General features: G+C 30.7%; 1 protein-coding gene across 1 annotated transcript; it reads right to left on the bottom strand.

Annotated features, from left to right (window-relative positions):
* Positions 1 to 621: 621 nt before the first annotated feature.
* On the bottom strand, positions 622 to 5,689 carry LOC108460722 (proline-rich receptor-like protein kinase PERK15). The gene is made up of 8 exons (XM_017760334.2): positions 5,208 to 5,689; positions 3,541 to 4,029; positions 3,149 to 3,235; positions 2,972 to 3,042; positions 2,502 to 2,578; positions 2,204 to 2,351; positions 1,768 to 1,929; positions 622 to 1,250 (listed from the first exon to the last, which is right to left on the bottom strand). The coding sequence occupies exons 1-8, from the start codon at positions 5,524 to 5,526 to the stop codon at positions 945 to 947; spliced, it is 1,659 nt and encodes a 552-aa protein (XP_017615823.1). The 5' UTR covers positions 5,527 to 5,689; the 3' UTR covers positions 622 to 944.
* Between the last annotated feature and the right edge of the window lie 10,732 nt (positions 5,690 to 16,421).

The following is a 16,421-nucleotide window of genomic DNA, read 5'->3' as shown; positions in this document are numbered from 1 at the left end:
ACTCTCACCACTAAATTAACATTATGAACTTAGCTTGTAAAATCACAACACAAGTTTTACACTCAAATGCAATCTTATAAATAGTATTCCTCACTCGAATAGATTAAATTTTCTTAATTCTTTATATAATAACCTATACAAGTGTCTCAATTATATAAAATTTTTCGAGATTATCTATATCTAAACAAACTAAAAACAATAGAATAATAATAAACAAGCTAAACAAGGATCGTTGACAACTAATTGTCAATTACCTAAATATGAAAACATACCAATTTGTTGTAGGACTTCATAGAGTAGACATTTCCCTATGTGCATCTCAATTATTCCATATTTTTCAGAATTAGACATTACGTAATTAATTGAATTCTTGTGGACATGGATCCAACCGTAGTCCAATCTCTTTATCCGTCAATCCAAATTTGACTCTAACCGATCTGGCAATCCGTTCCATAAAAACACACACACATTCATAATTGGAGTACGAACCAATCTGAAATTGCAAAATCCATTTCCGAAGTTCAACCAATACGAATTAAACCCCACAGATAGCAGCCCTAATTTGGTTGCATCGTAAGAACACCAACTTAAAGTGAGGATTTGCATACCTAAACAACAGAATAATGAAGCACCGGAGTAATTTCATTGAACGTCCTCTATAGAGTTTGATACAGCACTCAACTTACTAGCCGTGAGCTACATTAAATATACATGCAATAGAGGTTTTTACAACTCAACCAATCAAATAATACTTTGAAATCGATGGAATTGACAAAATCCACCCAATTCCATTGTTTGCTGCCATATTTCGGATAGCAGAAATCTCAAATTTGCTTTAGAAGTGATGCCCTCTAGTTGCAAATGAGGCAATACAATGGTGAATATAAAACTGGGTGGAAAAAGAATTTTTACTGTTGTCCAAGCAAATTTCGTGGTAGATTTTGTTACGAGCTTCCACTTACATCTTTGGTTTCTTTCTCCCCTTTTGATGTTTCAATTTGGGTGCTTTGTTGCCCTTCAGTGCTGGAGCTAGATGGGTTAACACCATAATCACTGGTGACTACACTGTATTCACTGCTAGGAAGCTCTTGGCTTTCCAGTGCTATCTTCCTGAACTTCTTCATATCTTCCTTGTATTGAGCTGAGCTGTAATCAGAACTTTCAAAAGAACCGAACACCCTGCTGTGCCCAGGAGTGATTCCTTCGTTCAAATTATCCAGAGGCATATTTCCTTCCAGGACTCGAAGTACCTTCATTACGTGACAGAAAGGTGGTTACAAGCCAGCATTTATTCTATGGTCATGAATTCTTAAACCTTGTTGCTCCGACTTTTTTATTTTTTTGATGTACCCTTATTCAAAACCAATGTCTGATATATTTTCAAACATGGGTATGGGGATATGACTCTCCAAGGACCTCCAAGTACATGGAAAAACATAGAAACCATTGAACATACTCTTGTCAGACAAATACTCAAATCCAACACTTAGACCCAATCTGAGTAGCATAAACTACCATTGATTTTGAACATGTAGAAGCTATAATTAAGAAGTAAAAACATTCCAATTGTTAAAATATATCTAGTGTTAAAAGATGTTATTGAACAAGCATAGATACTAACAATTAACTTTTGCTAGAGACAATATGTTACCCTGGTTGAAAAACTAACTGACCATTCAAGTCTATGGAACATTTATCTAACTGATAAAAATAAAAAAGTGTTGATTAAGAACTAAAAACTTAATATTAAGCAGTTAGTCAAAGAACCTGGCTCATCCGTGGGCGATTCCTTGCTGAATGACGCACGCAGGCTGCAGCACAAGCCACCATTCGGGTCATTTCATCGGAATCATAGTCCTTCTGTAACCTTGAATCCACAAATGCATCAAAATTCCCATGTTCCAAAGCTTGTGAGAGCAAAGGCCTTGCCTAGAATTCAGAAAAAGGATCTGTTATCCATCCCATGCCAGTCAAGCACTAATAATTCAGGATCTTAGAAAGGCTGTATAGTTTGTTAGAGAAAATTGGCCATTTGCATGTCCATGTTCTGGTGGGACCTAAACCTCTTTGTTTCCAACATTTGAAAAGAATAGAAGATCGTCTTTTTAATATTAAGAAATCACTTAAAATGGGAAATATGTAATGCTTGAGTAGATTATATATACAAATTAAATGAACTAATACAGATAAAAAGATTACAGACCCAATCAACTATGCTATCATCAAAGAATGGCTGAGTCTTATCAACGGGGCGGCGTCCAGTAATCAACTCCAAAAGCACAACCCCAAAGGAGAAAACATCCGACTTCTCAGTGAGCTTCCCGCTAGAGGCGTACTCTGGAGCCATATAACTGCATGTATAAATTCTTGTGAGAAGGGGCACATGTGATATTTACAGATTATAGGTAAAAGGAAACTATACTGCAAGATAGCATGGAGTGAGCCACAAATTTATTAGTGCAACAATATGTTGAGTAGATACGTAAAAATACATATATTACCCAAAAGTTCCCATCACACGAGTGGATACATGAGTATCAGTATCTAAAGAAGACTTTGCAAGACCAAAATCTGCAACCTGGGAAAACACACATGCAAGAGTGTGAAATACTTTTATTGAAGAAGAATCACAGAACTTAGGCCATCCAAATCAAAAAGAAATTTTCTTTATATCAATACATTCAGAACAAGTTTTCATCAAATTTTGAGATAAGGCATCTTGAAACACTAATGATCAAATACATTTTCTATTCATTGTTCCAATCTAAAGGACGATTCACTCATTCAAGTGTCATACAGAAACTAAATCAACGGTTTTTTTTTTTTTTTTTTTTCAAGAAACACTGAAAGAGCTCATATAACATTGAGAAATGTATATGAATTTTCGTTTTTTCTCAGCCTCAGGAGGCAAAGGGGCAAATCAATCCCATGTCTATAGAAATAGCATTCAACTTGAAAACTGAAAACATACCCTCGCCTCAAAGCTTTCATCAAGAAGAATATTAGCTGCCTTGATATCGCGATGTATGATCTTGGGTTTACCTGATTATATATTTATGTTTAGTGGAAAAAGTATAAACCATGAGACTAGAAACTGGAAGGTGCTTGAACTTCACGACTTAAAGTAGATAAGTAATTGTATCCTTACAGTCCTCATGCAAATATGCCAATCCTTTGGCTGCACCAAAAGCAATTTTCATTCTGGTTGACCAGTTCATAACTGGCCTCTCTTTTCCTGCGTGTTAAGTTTCATCCAGTTAAAACCTAAGTATCATGGATAAGATAAGCACAATACTACATCCTTAACCTAAGTTGCGATCTCAAATTTATACTTCTGTCCACTATGCCTGTTCAAAAACTAGTTAGTATCATGATTATACAAAACACTTCTTGTTTCACACAATAGAATATGACTTACCCATCTATTATCCATCACATGCAAGAAAAAAATGCACAATCTCTAATGTTCATTTTCTCAGAGCCAGTTAGGTGGGTAGAGTGGGGTGGGGTGGAAGAGGGATTTAACCACCAACAACTCACCGTGTAAATGAAATTCTAACGTGTTGTTTGGGACAAATTCATAAACAAGCAACCTCTTCTCGCCAATAATGCAGTATCCAACTAGTGAAACAAGATGTCTATGATGAACACAGCTAATGATGTCAACCTCTGCTTGAAACTCACGCTCACCCTGTCCACTTCCAGCTTTTAACTGCTTAATTGCAACTACTTTCCCATCTTTTAGCACTCCCTTGTGGACATAACCAAAACCTCCTTGACCAATGAGATTAGAATCAGAGAAATTATCCGTTGCCAATGCTAAATCTTCATAAGTAAATGCGCCCAATGACTGTCCCATGGCCAATCCTGAGGAAGGTGATGGATTAGATGGCTTTTCTGAGCCCAAACTAGTACTCGTTGAAGGAGGGTCAACATAATTATAAACATGTGGTGTGATTCCTGGCGGAGTAGTAGGTTTCGGCAGAACAGCAATTTGAGGAGCACTCTGCTGCCAATGTTGAGGATCAACTGGATGTATAACAACATGCAAGATTTAGTGTCAATTCCTTTCACTTTGAAAACCATTGGTTTCTTTTCTACCACATGAGACTGTAATCATAAAGTAAACGCTGTCCAACTAAAACATATAATACAAGTATGAAACAGAAGAATGCCTTGACCAAATCAAAATAAAAGCAAATAGAAAGTACAAAATATAATATTTGTTGCTAATCAAACATAACTAGAAACAAACTTCGAAATTACTGCTGCTTATCTTTACAGCACTGGGGATAAAATTACTAAAGTGTTGATACCAGTGGACGCCTCCTTATCCCAGATATGCATATGTGTTTGTTTACTAGACATGCATGCATGGATGTTCTTGTATGCATGTATGGCCATGCATGTATCATGGCTTGAAAGCTGAAATGGATCAAACTCATTCTTTTGTAAATGGTTTAAAAAATCAAATTAGCATGGGAAAATTACAAATGACAACTATGATAAGAGCAATAAAACTGATTCTTGCATCCTAATTAACAAAAGACTACGATAACTTATAAATTCATGACAACTTTAAATCCTTAATAAAAGTAACTCGTTCAAGCTGCATACTTTAGGTCTTCTCAGTCAATTGATTCAAGTGAACTCCAAAAGAAAATTATGGCTTACCATATACCATTAAAGCATCAATAACGCAGATCTAGGTCATAAGCATATGTTCTTATGTATACAACATAAACCAATGAAAACCAAAAGCCAATGTTTGAAGGAAATCCCAATGATATTTTACTATAAAATACGGGAAGGAACTCAAGATTCAATATAATCTATATTGAACCAAAAATCTTATTTTCTTTATTTTTAAACAACATTATTATACTCTAAACACTGATAAACAAACAAATAAATAGATAATACAAAGTTGACAAAATGTAGACAAATATAGTTAACATGATTTAACAATAGTAACATTAAAAAAACAATAGTACGATACAATACAAACAAAACAAACACTTCAAAATTAAACCTAGATTCCATAAAAACAAATAATATTAAAAACTAAAGTCACATTTTCTAAGCCAACTGCAACTAATGGTACTTCAGAAATATAGGATAAATATACAGTCAGGAGGAAGTGTTATGAACTACATTAAGTGCAAGTAATTATTTCATAAAAATAAAACAAAGATGGACTGACTGACCTCCTTGAGGATGAGCTCCAGCAAGCTTCTTCTTTCTCCTCCTATAAAAAATTACGAAAATGCCCACTCCAATCAGCACAATTAACGCTCCCATCCCTGCCCCAACGATAAGCCCCGCTAATGTCCCAGGCGGCAAGCCCCCGCTCGGCGAAGGCGGCGGAGGTAGCGTAGCATTCGGAGAATCAGCCCCCGGAGGCGGAGGCGACACAGGGGTTGAAGTATTAGTAACTGGCGGCGTAAGGGAAGGAGAAGGAGGAGAAGAAGTAGTGTTGGGAGTGGAAGGCGGCGACGTCGGTGATGGAGATGGTGGTGTAGCCATCTCCGGTGAGGTTTCGATAAAATCGAGGATTTGAAAAAAAAAAATTTTCTTTCCTGTTATTTTCTTTATGCTTGAGGTTTTTTTTGGGGAGGGGGGTTCAATTCAACCTCAATGCTTGAGGTTTGAACTTTGAAACAGAGTCGAAGGAATTTTGCTTATGAATGATTGGGTGGGAGAAAGAATTTGGACCAAGTGGGGCCCGCTTCTGACAAAGAAATGAGTAAATCAAAAAGAGGCACAACGACGTCGTATTTGGCTTTTTATTGTTTTTACTGACAAAACTCTGCTGTCCGTGTCTGATTGTAGTGAGAAAATGTAGCTTACTTGCAACGTGTGATTTATTTTTAATTTTTTTCGGCGGTTTTATGTTTACAAAATATAAAATGTAAAGTACCCATTAAATTCCTCGATCAATTTTTTTCGGTAAAAAACAAATATCAAATAATATTTATTAACGTTTATAAGCTTAATATCTTGCTTTCTATTTCAATTTTTTATAAAAATTTAAATCTAAAAGTAAATATTCATTTTAATATTTTAATTATATTTGGTGTTGTTGAAATAAAATAATATAAATCAAAATCTAAAATTTAGGAATATTTATTTTGATTTGATAGTTAAGATTATTTAAATTATCATGATTTTTATTTTAAAATTCTCATTTACTTTGAAATAAAAATAGTAGGCATAAATTTATACTTCAAAGTTGAAACTAAAAAGATGATAAAACTATAGTAAAGAATAACAAATCTTCAAAATAAGAAAAAATATAATAATTTATTTAGTTCTCTAGTTTTACAAAAAATAATCATTTTAGTCTCCATTTAATTTTTATCCTTTTAATTCTTACACTTGTGGACACGTGAATTATTACATGAACAAGTTAACAAATGTGGCAGTTGAGAATAAATGATAATTGTACCAAATAATTATAATTTAAATTTAGTACACAATATCCATGTTGAGTATGAAGAATTTTTGGATATGGGACTGATTTTACTTGTTTCCAATAAAGATTTATTTTTAAAAAAATAATACGAAAACTTGGTGAGATGATGAGAGGAAAAATAAAATTATGATTGCGGGTCGACCTAACTTCCTAGTAATATTAGGGTTTTCCTAAAATGTAAGAAATTTATTTTAAAAGCAATTCTTTGATGTTCACACATCAATTTTATTACTTTTCAATTTTTGTAACATTATTTATTTGAAAAATGCAAAAATAAAAATTATTATTTATTTATTATTAATTTATATAATTATTTACACTCCTAATTGAGTTGACGTTATTCTCCACTGGGTCACCAATTCGGTTAAAAATTTTACAATTTAATAGTACTTTAATCGTTAATTTGTCACTAAATAAAGTCTTGTTTTAATATTTTTATATATTTTAATTTTATTATGCACACTTTATTACTTCTGTTAATTGTGTGTGTATGTATATTAATAATATATTTGATTGAGTTGATGTCACAATTTAACTCGACTCCGACTCAAGATTGATGACACACAATGATAAAAATTTAATCTTTTTTTAATTTTAATATTCTACATATTTAATATATTATTATTATTTAGTTTCAGCCATATGTTTTATCATTTATTGTATGTTATTTTTAAACACATATTTATGATTTCTATATGTATATGCGTGTGATAATATTTCTAATAATTAATTAATGTTACTTATACTGAATTCAACTTAAACTCAACTAAAACTTTATTATTTAAAAAATAATTATTTATATAATATCAATTTAATAATATAATGAATAATAAAACTATTTTGTTTTTTCAAATTTGTGGTTATATATTTATAACTTTGCAACTTTAAAATAAAAATAATATTTTTAAAAATAATTAAAAATATTTATTAAATTTTATAAATGTAATGGCTAAAAGATTTTTATCCAAATAATACAATCACAATTGCAAGTATTTTGAATTGATAAATTCTGTCAAAATTTTAAATTTTCTGGTACAAGCACATTTTTATTTTATTTAATTTAAAAATAATTATTTGATAGAGGTGTAGTTTCTTAATTTCATAATCAAAAATTGCAAATATTTAATTGTTCTTTTTTCTATATAAACGAGAACATGGAAATTTTTTTTAACCTATCTCGTGGGATTAAAATTTCTTTTTGCGTTGAATGTATTACGTAATAGGATAAATTATAAGGATAGCCGTAATTTAAACACTCACGTTATATAATTCGGTTATTTTAGTCACTCCTGTAAAAATCACAAATGGTAAGTTAATATGGTAATTAAAAAATTAACCCACAAAATTTATAAATATTTTCAATTTGATCCTGATTCTAAAAATTTAAAAATATATAAATATTTTAATAATGAATTTTAAAAATGTATAAAAATAAAACATTATTGACAAAAAAAATAATTATATATATAAGAAATAAATAACTAAAATATAATGATAAATTTAAATTTTATATTAATAATATTAGTATTAATATTAAATTAAAAAAAACACCCTCCCACTTCTGTCTGAAAATATTTATGCCGGTGTCTTTACTGGAAATTTTCCATGTACTTGACAAAATACATTCTATTTTATGTTTGATGTTAATGATGGATTTCCAAGAACAAATTGAATTTATCCATGAATGAAGGGATAAGTTTGAGAAGCCGTAGCAACAACAGCGTGAGAAGTTTGTCAAGCAATCTACCCCTAATCCTTCAAATACAGGTGCAGGTTCATAATTTTGATGCTACTGTCTATTTCCATGTGAAATGGGATTAAAACAGGCGTTGGATTTGGTGTTTTTGATATAATTTGCAGAGAGTCTCACGCTGTTGCTGCGGACCGGTGAGGAGAGAGGAGAGGTTTTTTTATTATTATGTAATTATTTAATATTAATATTACTATTAATATAAAATGAACTTTATTATTATATTTTTTGAAATTATTTATTTATATATATTTTAAATTTTATATATTATTATTATTTTTGTCAACAATCATTTTTATTCTTATATATTTTAAATTTATTATATATATTAAAATATTTATGTATTTTATATAATTCTTTGAATTTTTAAAATTAGGATCAATTTGAGAACATTTGTAAATTTTGTGGGTTATTTTAAAAATTATGACTAAATCAATATAACATGTAAAATTGATAGCTAAATTTATTATTATAAAGATTTTTTAATTGTCATATCACTTGTCTTTTGTAATTTTTAATTTAAGTGACCAAAATGATCAAACTATATAACTTGAATGCTTAAATTTCAAACTTTTATTATTATCATTTTGGATGTTTAAAATGAATTTTTGTTTATAGTTTGGGCAATTTCTGTGTAGTTTAATATCGTAAATAATAACTTTTACATAAATCAATATAGTTGTTATTGCACTCAAATACTACATAAACTTTGATAATGTACCCAATTATCTTGTTTGGTTACTTGTATAATAATATGATAAAAAACTTATTTATTAGGTATATATTATAATAGTTAGACATCAAATAAAGAAGCATTAATACAAATTTAAATTAGAAATTAGGAATATGAATAATAATTTTGTAAAAATTAAGATTTGTTTAAAATAAGTGGAAAATTTTCCTCTTCTTTATTAAAAATAAGAAATGAGATTATTAAAATTATCAATTAAATTAATTTATTGATATTTTAAAAAATAATTTATTACTAGTTCATATAATAAAACATGAGTAGAAAATAATACTAGTTTAACTAACATCAAACAAATATCTAAATATATTCTGAATATAAATTAACATTTTTTTATTTGATGTGTATAATAACATGCTTTAATATTTTATGGACATGATTAGACTTTTAACTTTTGGAGGTGCAGGGAGGATTCAATACATCTAATATGCGGGATAAATAAAAATAAAAATGGGAAAAAGAAAAGCATTGTTTTTATAATTGAGATTTAGAAATTCAACGAAGGGTTTTGTCTGGGTTGTGATTTTTCAGCATTAATATGAATTAAAAAAACATGACTATATACAAATATAATATATTGAATTTTATATGATAAATTTTAAAAAAAAAATCAAGATTTATAAAACATAATAAAATAAAAACGATATAAATAAATCTCATGTAATAGTATGATGATTAAGATTATTTACTATCTTACATGTGACCTAAATTTAAATCTTGTTATTGTAATTCAAAAATAATTATATAAATATACCAATTAGGAAGTTGGCATTGTGGGCACAATCACTAAAGCGGGACGGCATGCTTATCAGTCATCAATTCGCAAACATGGCAAAAGCTTGTAGTAATTTCAGCATCACGTGCAATAATCATTCAAAACACTTTAATAATATATCAAGAAAGGAAATGGAAATATAAATATTCAACAATCCTTCTCTAGTTCTTTTAATCTTAATAAGAACTAAAATGAGCATATTAACTAGAGGGGCACCACTTCTCTCTCTTCAAAATTTATTTAAATATAAATTAAAACTAATTTCAATGATAGTTAAAAGTTTATCGGTAGTGAAGTACTTAAAATTTTCAATTTTTTAAAAGATTAAATCAACAACCTCTGAAAAAACAAATTCCAACTTCAAAAAGTTCACTTATTATTGGCTTCCAACCACACAGATGAATTTGAAGTGGTACCATCGGCAAGGATTATGACGTGTTAGCTTATACTTTGAATGCACTGTTGGGGTTTCCTTAATCTCCTTTTAATTTGGTTAATTTCGTAAGCGATGCATCCCCTTTTTTTCGTTTACACCGCTAATTCCCTTCAATTCGGTTGGAAAATAGTTTTATATGCAAAATATATTATACTATTACCAGAATATTTTTTTATTTTTATATTTTCAATAGATATCAATAAAATTTCAATTTTATCATTTAACTAAAACTTGATTTTTGACTTTTATATAACGATAACTCTCATATTTAAATTTATTTTAGCATAGTTTTCATAGTATTTTAAAAGGTGATATTAGCATTTAGAGTAATTTTGTTGCATTTTATTGTTTTTCGATTTAATTAAATTTTATTTAAATTTTGCTTTCTTTCTTTTTTTTTATCCTTTTTGAAGTTAGTTCAAGTTTACTTATTAGTTTCCTTTCATGAAGGTCTCAGATGAAGAGTAGAAAACTTAGAACATGGAGCAAAAAGTGGTGAAGAAAAGTCTCCCACTCCACCGAATTTGATTCACTGCGGTGGAGCATACTCTTTAATTCAAAAATTGGCAGCAAGCAGTCCATTCCACCGCAATTTCTGTGTTTAATGGAGTGGCACAATTAAAGATCCTAAAAACAAGGTTGACGAGATTCAAAGGAAAAAGAGAGGAGGAAATGAAAATAAAAGAAACCACTTGGAGGCTAAAGAACAATTCTCTCACACTAAGGGAAACTTCAAACTTGCAAAGGTAAGAAGAAAAAAAGATATGGAGCCCTCGACATAAATTTGATAACTTTTTTTCTCTCTAGATTTTTTTTTTACTTTTTATTGATGCAAGTTTGTTTTGAATCTCTTTTTGTATGGTTTTCTCAACTCATTATGAACTAAACCCTATTTTCTTAGAATAATGATAGATCATATGTCTTAGTTAATTAATTCATTTTCTCATCGATTATTTCAGTATTTGCCAATTATTTTTTTAAGTTATGTGCTTATTTAATTTACTTGTCTGCCCACCAAATTGTATTAATTTGATAACTTTGATTTGTCTTGGAAGAGAGAATTAATGTTGAGATCTAGACTGAATAGGTTAGGGCCAACTATTGTAGCGCTAACAAATGAGTTAATTTGTTGTCAGGATAGGAATATACATGATGCACTAATCAATCCAATAGGTTTGTTCTTAGTGACTTCACCTAACTTGCCTAGCATAGGAATATAGTTAAAGGGGAAAAGGGATTAACTTAGCTAGATATTGGAAAATTCTAGTTAATAACATTGAACCTTGAGTCAATAATTACATAGATTGAGCAACTGAATGAGAAATAATTGATAAACTAGATTAGGTGAAGTTAGAGTTCCGAGATCTTAAAATTGATTGAGAAACTTAGAAATTTCCATTGTTTTAGTTTAATAAAACCTTTATAATTTACTTAGTTTAATTATATTAGTAATTAGAATATATTTTTTTGATCTAAATTAAATAAAATGGAATAGTTGGTAGTAAGCCGTTTAGAATTTGGTCCTCATGGGAACGTTATCTTCTTATCACTTTATTACTTGATTGACAGATGCACTTGCATTACAAATTTTCACTTGTCATATAAATTTTAATATTTGGCATATCTTTAATGTTTACATTTTTTGTCAATTTGACACTTATTATTTTATAAAATTTTAACATAAATACCAATTGTTCGTAAATGATTTACTTTTACGAAAAAAAAAATAAGTTGATTATATTTGTTACAATTAGAATATGACGACTAAAACGCAAATTTAAGATAGTAAATGACCAAATTTAAACTTCCAATCTTTTTTTGTCATTGTTCTACAATTTTATTAAATTTGGCTATTGTGCTTTCAATTGGATGACATTTTAATAACCAATAGTGGAACAATATATTTTGTTGACATAAAATAATTGCTAAGTAACAAGTAAAATATTAACAGAAGTGACTATGAAAGTTGACACTTCTGTAAGCACTACGAAAACACAAAGTAAACAGGCGACAACAAAGTTTGTTTAGGCAATGTAGTTTCCTTATATTTGTAAAGCCTAGCTTTGTAAGAAAGATCAACTACCTTCAAACACTTGCAACCAGTGATTCTAAATCTATCACTCCCCAGTGATAATTATTCACTATTACACCTTTGAAGACTAGATATGGAAATGCAAGAGAGGGAGTCAAGGGAGTGAAAAGGGGATCATGTTTCATCTTCATAAGGTAAGTTTGACTCATAAATATGGAAAAGAATCTCTACGTATGACATGTATAGGTGGATGGAAAGGGTGTTTTAACACAGAGGAATTTCACCAAAAAAATTAATTAAAAAGATAATAAATTGGAGACTTAAACCTAGAACCTCTAGGATATTAATTAAACAATTAACCACTTGGCCACTTTCTTCCTTGTTTCCAATTTAGCAACAAAATAAATAAAACTATAGGATGTAACATGGCTATCATCTTCAAACTACGACTTGCCAAAAACTCTTTCTTGGAGGGAAGATTAGAACTGATTGAAGAGAGTTGTTGGATCTATTGTTTCAAAGGCTTCTTAGGGTGTCTATTCAATCATCCATACTCCATCTTCTATCTTTAATTTCGTCCATCCTTCATCTTTTTCATCTCTTCTTTAGTTTTACTTGTTGTTTATTTTATTTATTTGCTTTCTTAAATCTAATCACTTTAAGTTCAAATTTTTCCAGGTTTAAGAATCTAAAAATTCATTTGGTTTGTATTTTTCTTTGGCTCTAAGAACATCAAATCCAATCAAATTTAGGAGTTTTTCTCCAAATCGAATATATTTCCTTCACCATTTTATTTATTTTGATCATTATTATTCTCTTCATTCTTATTTTGATATTTCTCATCTAAAAACGTTGTTGTTTATGTCCAGGTATTAAGGCCACAATTTTTCAATCCAGTCTGTCTAACGTCTTAGTCATTATAAGCCATATCTCATGGCCATATACAAAATGAACCATCAAGTCATTATAAGCCAACACACTTGGCCAAATTAATATGACACATAAATAAAAAGACCAAGTCCCCTATACATGCCATACTCAAAATACTTGAATTCACTATACCCAAAAGATTAGTTGATAGTGTGAATCGAGCTCCGCGAGCTAGCTTTACGATACTATAAGAAGATGGAAAAGAAAGGAGAGTAAGCATAAAACTTAGTAAGTTTGCATGTAATAATTAACAATGTTAATCATGCATTGTTATACACATAACCTAATATAATTTATCACAATGTCATCAAGTATCATAGATACATCTTAAACCATGTTATTTACACAGTGTGCAATAAAACTCATAATCATGATTCATTCATTCACTTCTTACCGAAGTCACATCGATTCATAATCTCACTATTTATGAGCTTTGTGTACATACATGTACCCTTCCAACATGATCATACCTTATCATTTCTTTGACATAATCTTTGGATTACCCATTGAGCCACTTGGAATACTAAAGGATACCCGGGAAGTCTCATACACGTAGTAAGATGCCAATGCCATATCCTAGATATGGTCTTACATGGGATCACATATCGATGCCAATAGCCCAGCTATGGTCTTACACAATGTCTCATATCGATGCCATATCCCAGATATGGTCTTATACGAAGTCTCATTTTCGAAGCCATGTCCCAGGTATGGTCTTATATGAGATCACATGTTGATGCCATATCCTAGATATGGTCTTATACAAAATCTCAATAACCCTAATGTCATGACATTTGTATCCTATCTATTCCTAAGGTTCAACTGGGATTTCGAAGTACCAAATCTTCGTCGGATTGTCATCGAGTCATCATTAACCAAATCCATAGAGACAAATATACATTTCATGCAATATTAAAGCATTAGATAAATAATAACATGATGTTGAATTATTTACATATGAACTTACCTCGGTACCAAAATATGGCTAACAATTCGATTTAGTCCACAACTTTGTTCTTCCCTCAGTTTAAGCTTGAACTCCATTTTTATTGATCTATAATAGCAAATTTCACATATTTAATTATCACATTGTTCAAAACAACCCATAAATTATACTTTGGAAAAATTACAGTTTTGCCCCTAAACTTCCACATATTTACAAATTAGTCTCTAGGCTCGTAAAATGAAATGTACTCATTTTCTTTGTTACCCAAGCCTAGCCGAACCTATATCATACTTATAATAGCCCACATTTTCTTTCAAATTAGATTTTTACCACCTATTTTACAACTTTTACAAAAAGGTCCTTTTTAGGTGTTTTCATGAAAAATCACTTTGTAAAAGATGTTTATCACACATTAAACTTTCATATTCCTCCATTAAACATCAAAATACATGCATGTCACACATGGGTAAGTTTTTGAACATGAAACCTAGCTCAAAATAATGGTAGAAATAGCTAGATTGGTTGATGACAAAACTTTTAAAATGTAAAGAACATTAAAAACGAGGCTAGGATCCACTTACTATCAAGATTGGAAAGTGAAGAAACCCTAGCTATGGAGTTTCGGCCTAGCTTGAAAAATATGAGAAAATTTTGCTTCATTTTTCCCTTTTTAATCTTTTAATTACCAAATGACCAAAATACCCTTTTTACTAAACTTTCAATTTTATCCATGCATGCCCATTTTTGTCCATAAAAATAGAAATTGGGTAAATTGCTATTTAAGGACCTCTAACTAGTAATCCAAAGCTATTTCATACTTAAAGCTTCTAGAATCTCATATTTTGCAACTTTTGCCATTTAGTCCTAAAAGTTAAATTGGACACTTATTCACAAAATTTCTTCATGAAACTTTCACACAATCATGCAAACATGTCATGGACCTCAAAACAATCATAAAAAAATATTTCTACTTCAGATTTTTGTCTTAAAACCACTATTCCGACTAGGCCCAAAATCGAGATGTTACAACTCTCTCCCTTAGGGATTTTCGTCCCTGAAAATCTTACCGGTGAAAAGGTTTGGGTATTGTTTTCTCATGGCCTCCTCGGACTGCCATGTAGCCTCTTCAACCCCATGTCTTTGCCATAACACTTTCACAAGGGAAATACTTTTTTTCTCAATTGTTTGTCTTCCCGAGCCAAAATCTTAACCGACTCTTTGCCATAAGTCATATTCGGTCGAATCTCAACTTCTATTGGTGAAATCACATGTGAAGGGTCTGATCAATATGGGCGTAACATAGACACATGGAACACATCGTGAATCCTTTCCAGTTCAGATGGCAAAGCCAATCGACATGCTACCGACCCTATCCTTTCAGTAATTTTATACGGTTCAATAAAACGCGGACTTAATTTGCCCTTCCAGCCAAATCTGAGAACTTTTTTTCACGGAGGCACTTTCTAGAATACCTTATCATTGACCTGAAACTTAATCTCTTTCCATTTCAATTTCGCATAGGATTTCTATCTATCCGAAGCTGTTTTCAAACAATCACGAATTGTATTTACTTTTTCGTCGATTTCTCTGACTAAATTGACCCCATGAATCTGATTCTTTCTAAGTTCAGTCAAACACAACGGTGTTCAACACTTACGACCGTACAAAGCCTCATAAGGTGTCATTTTCAAACTCGAATGAAAACTATTGTTATAGGCAAATTCTACCAACTACCCTTGAATTTAAGAATACAACACCAGAGCATATCCTCAAAAATCTGAATTACTCACTCAAATTGACCGTTAGTCTGCGGGTGAAAAGCGGTACTAAAGTTTAACTTTGTACCTAAAGCTTCTTGCAACTTCTTTTAGAACCTCAAAGTGAACCTTGGATCTCTATCCGAAATAATCGATAAAGTCACTCCGTGTAATCTCACAATTTTAGAGATATACAACTCAGCTAACTTATCAAGTGAGTAATCGATACATACCGAGATAAAATGAGTCGATTTTGTAAGCCTATCAACCACAACCCAAATGGCGTCTTTCTTTCTCAGAGTCAAAGGCAACCCTGTCACAAAATCTATAGTAATACGGTCCCATTTCCACTCGGGAATCATCACAGGCTGAAGTAAACCAAAAGGTACTTGGTGTTCAGCTTTTACTTACTGACAAATCAGGCATCTTGATACGAACTCGGAAATATCTCTTTTCATACTCGGCCACCAATACAATTTCTTCAAGTCATTGTACATTTTTGTACTACCCGGATGAATAGACAAACAACCACTATGTGTCTCATACAAAATCTTTTGAATCAACTCAATATT

This window comes from Gossypium arboreum, chromosome 2 (assembly GCF_025698485.1).
Source record: "Gossypium arboreum isolate Shixiya-1 chromosome 2, ASM2569848v2, whole genome shotgun sequence".
Taxonomy (NCBI): Eukaryota; Viridiplantae; Streptophyta; class Magnoliopsida; order Malvales; family Malvaceae; genus Gossypium; species Gossypium arboreum.
This window is presented reverse-complemented; position numbering and strand designations above follow the sequence as displayed.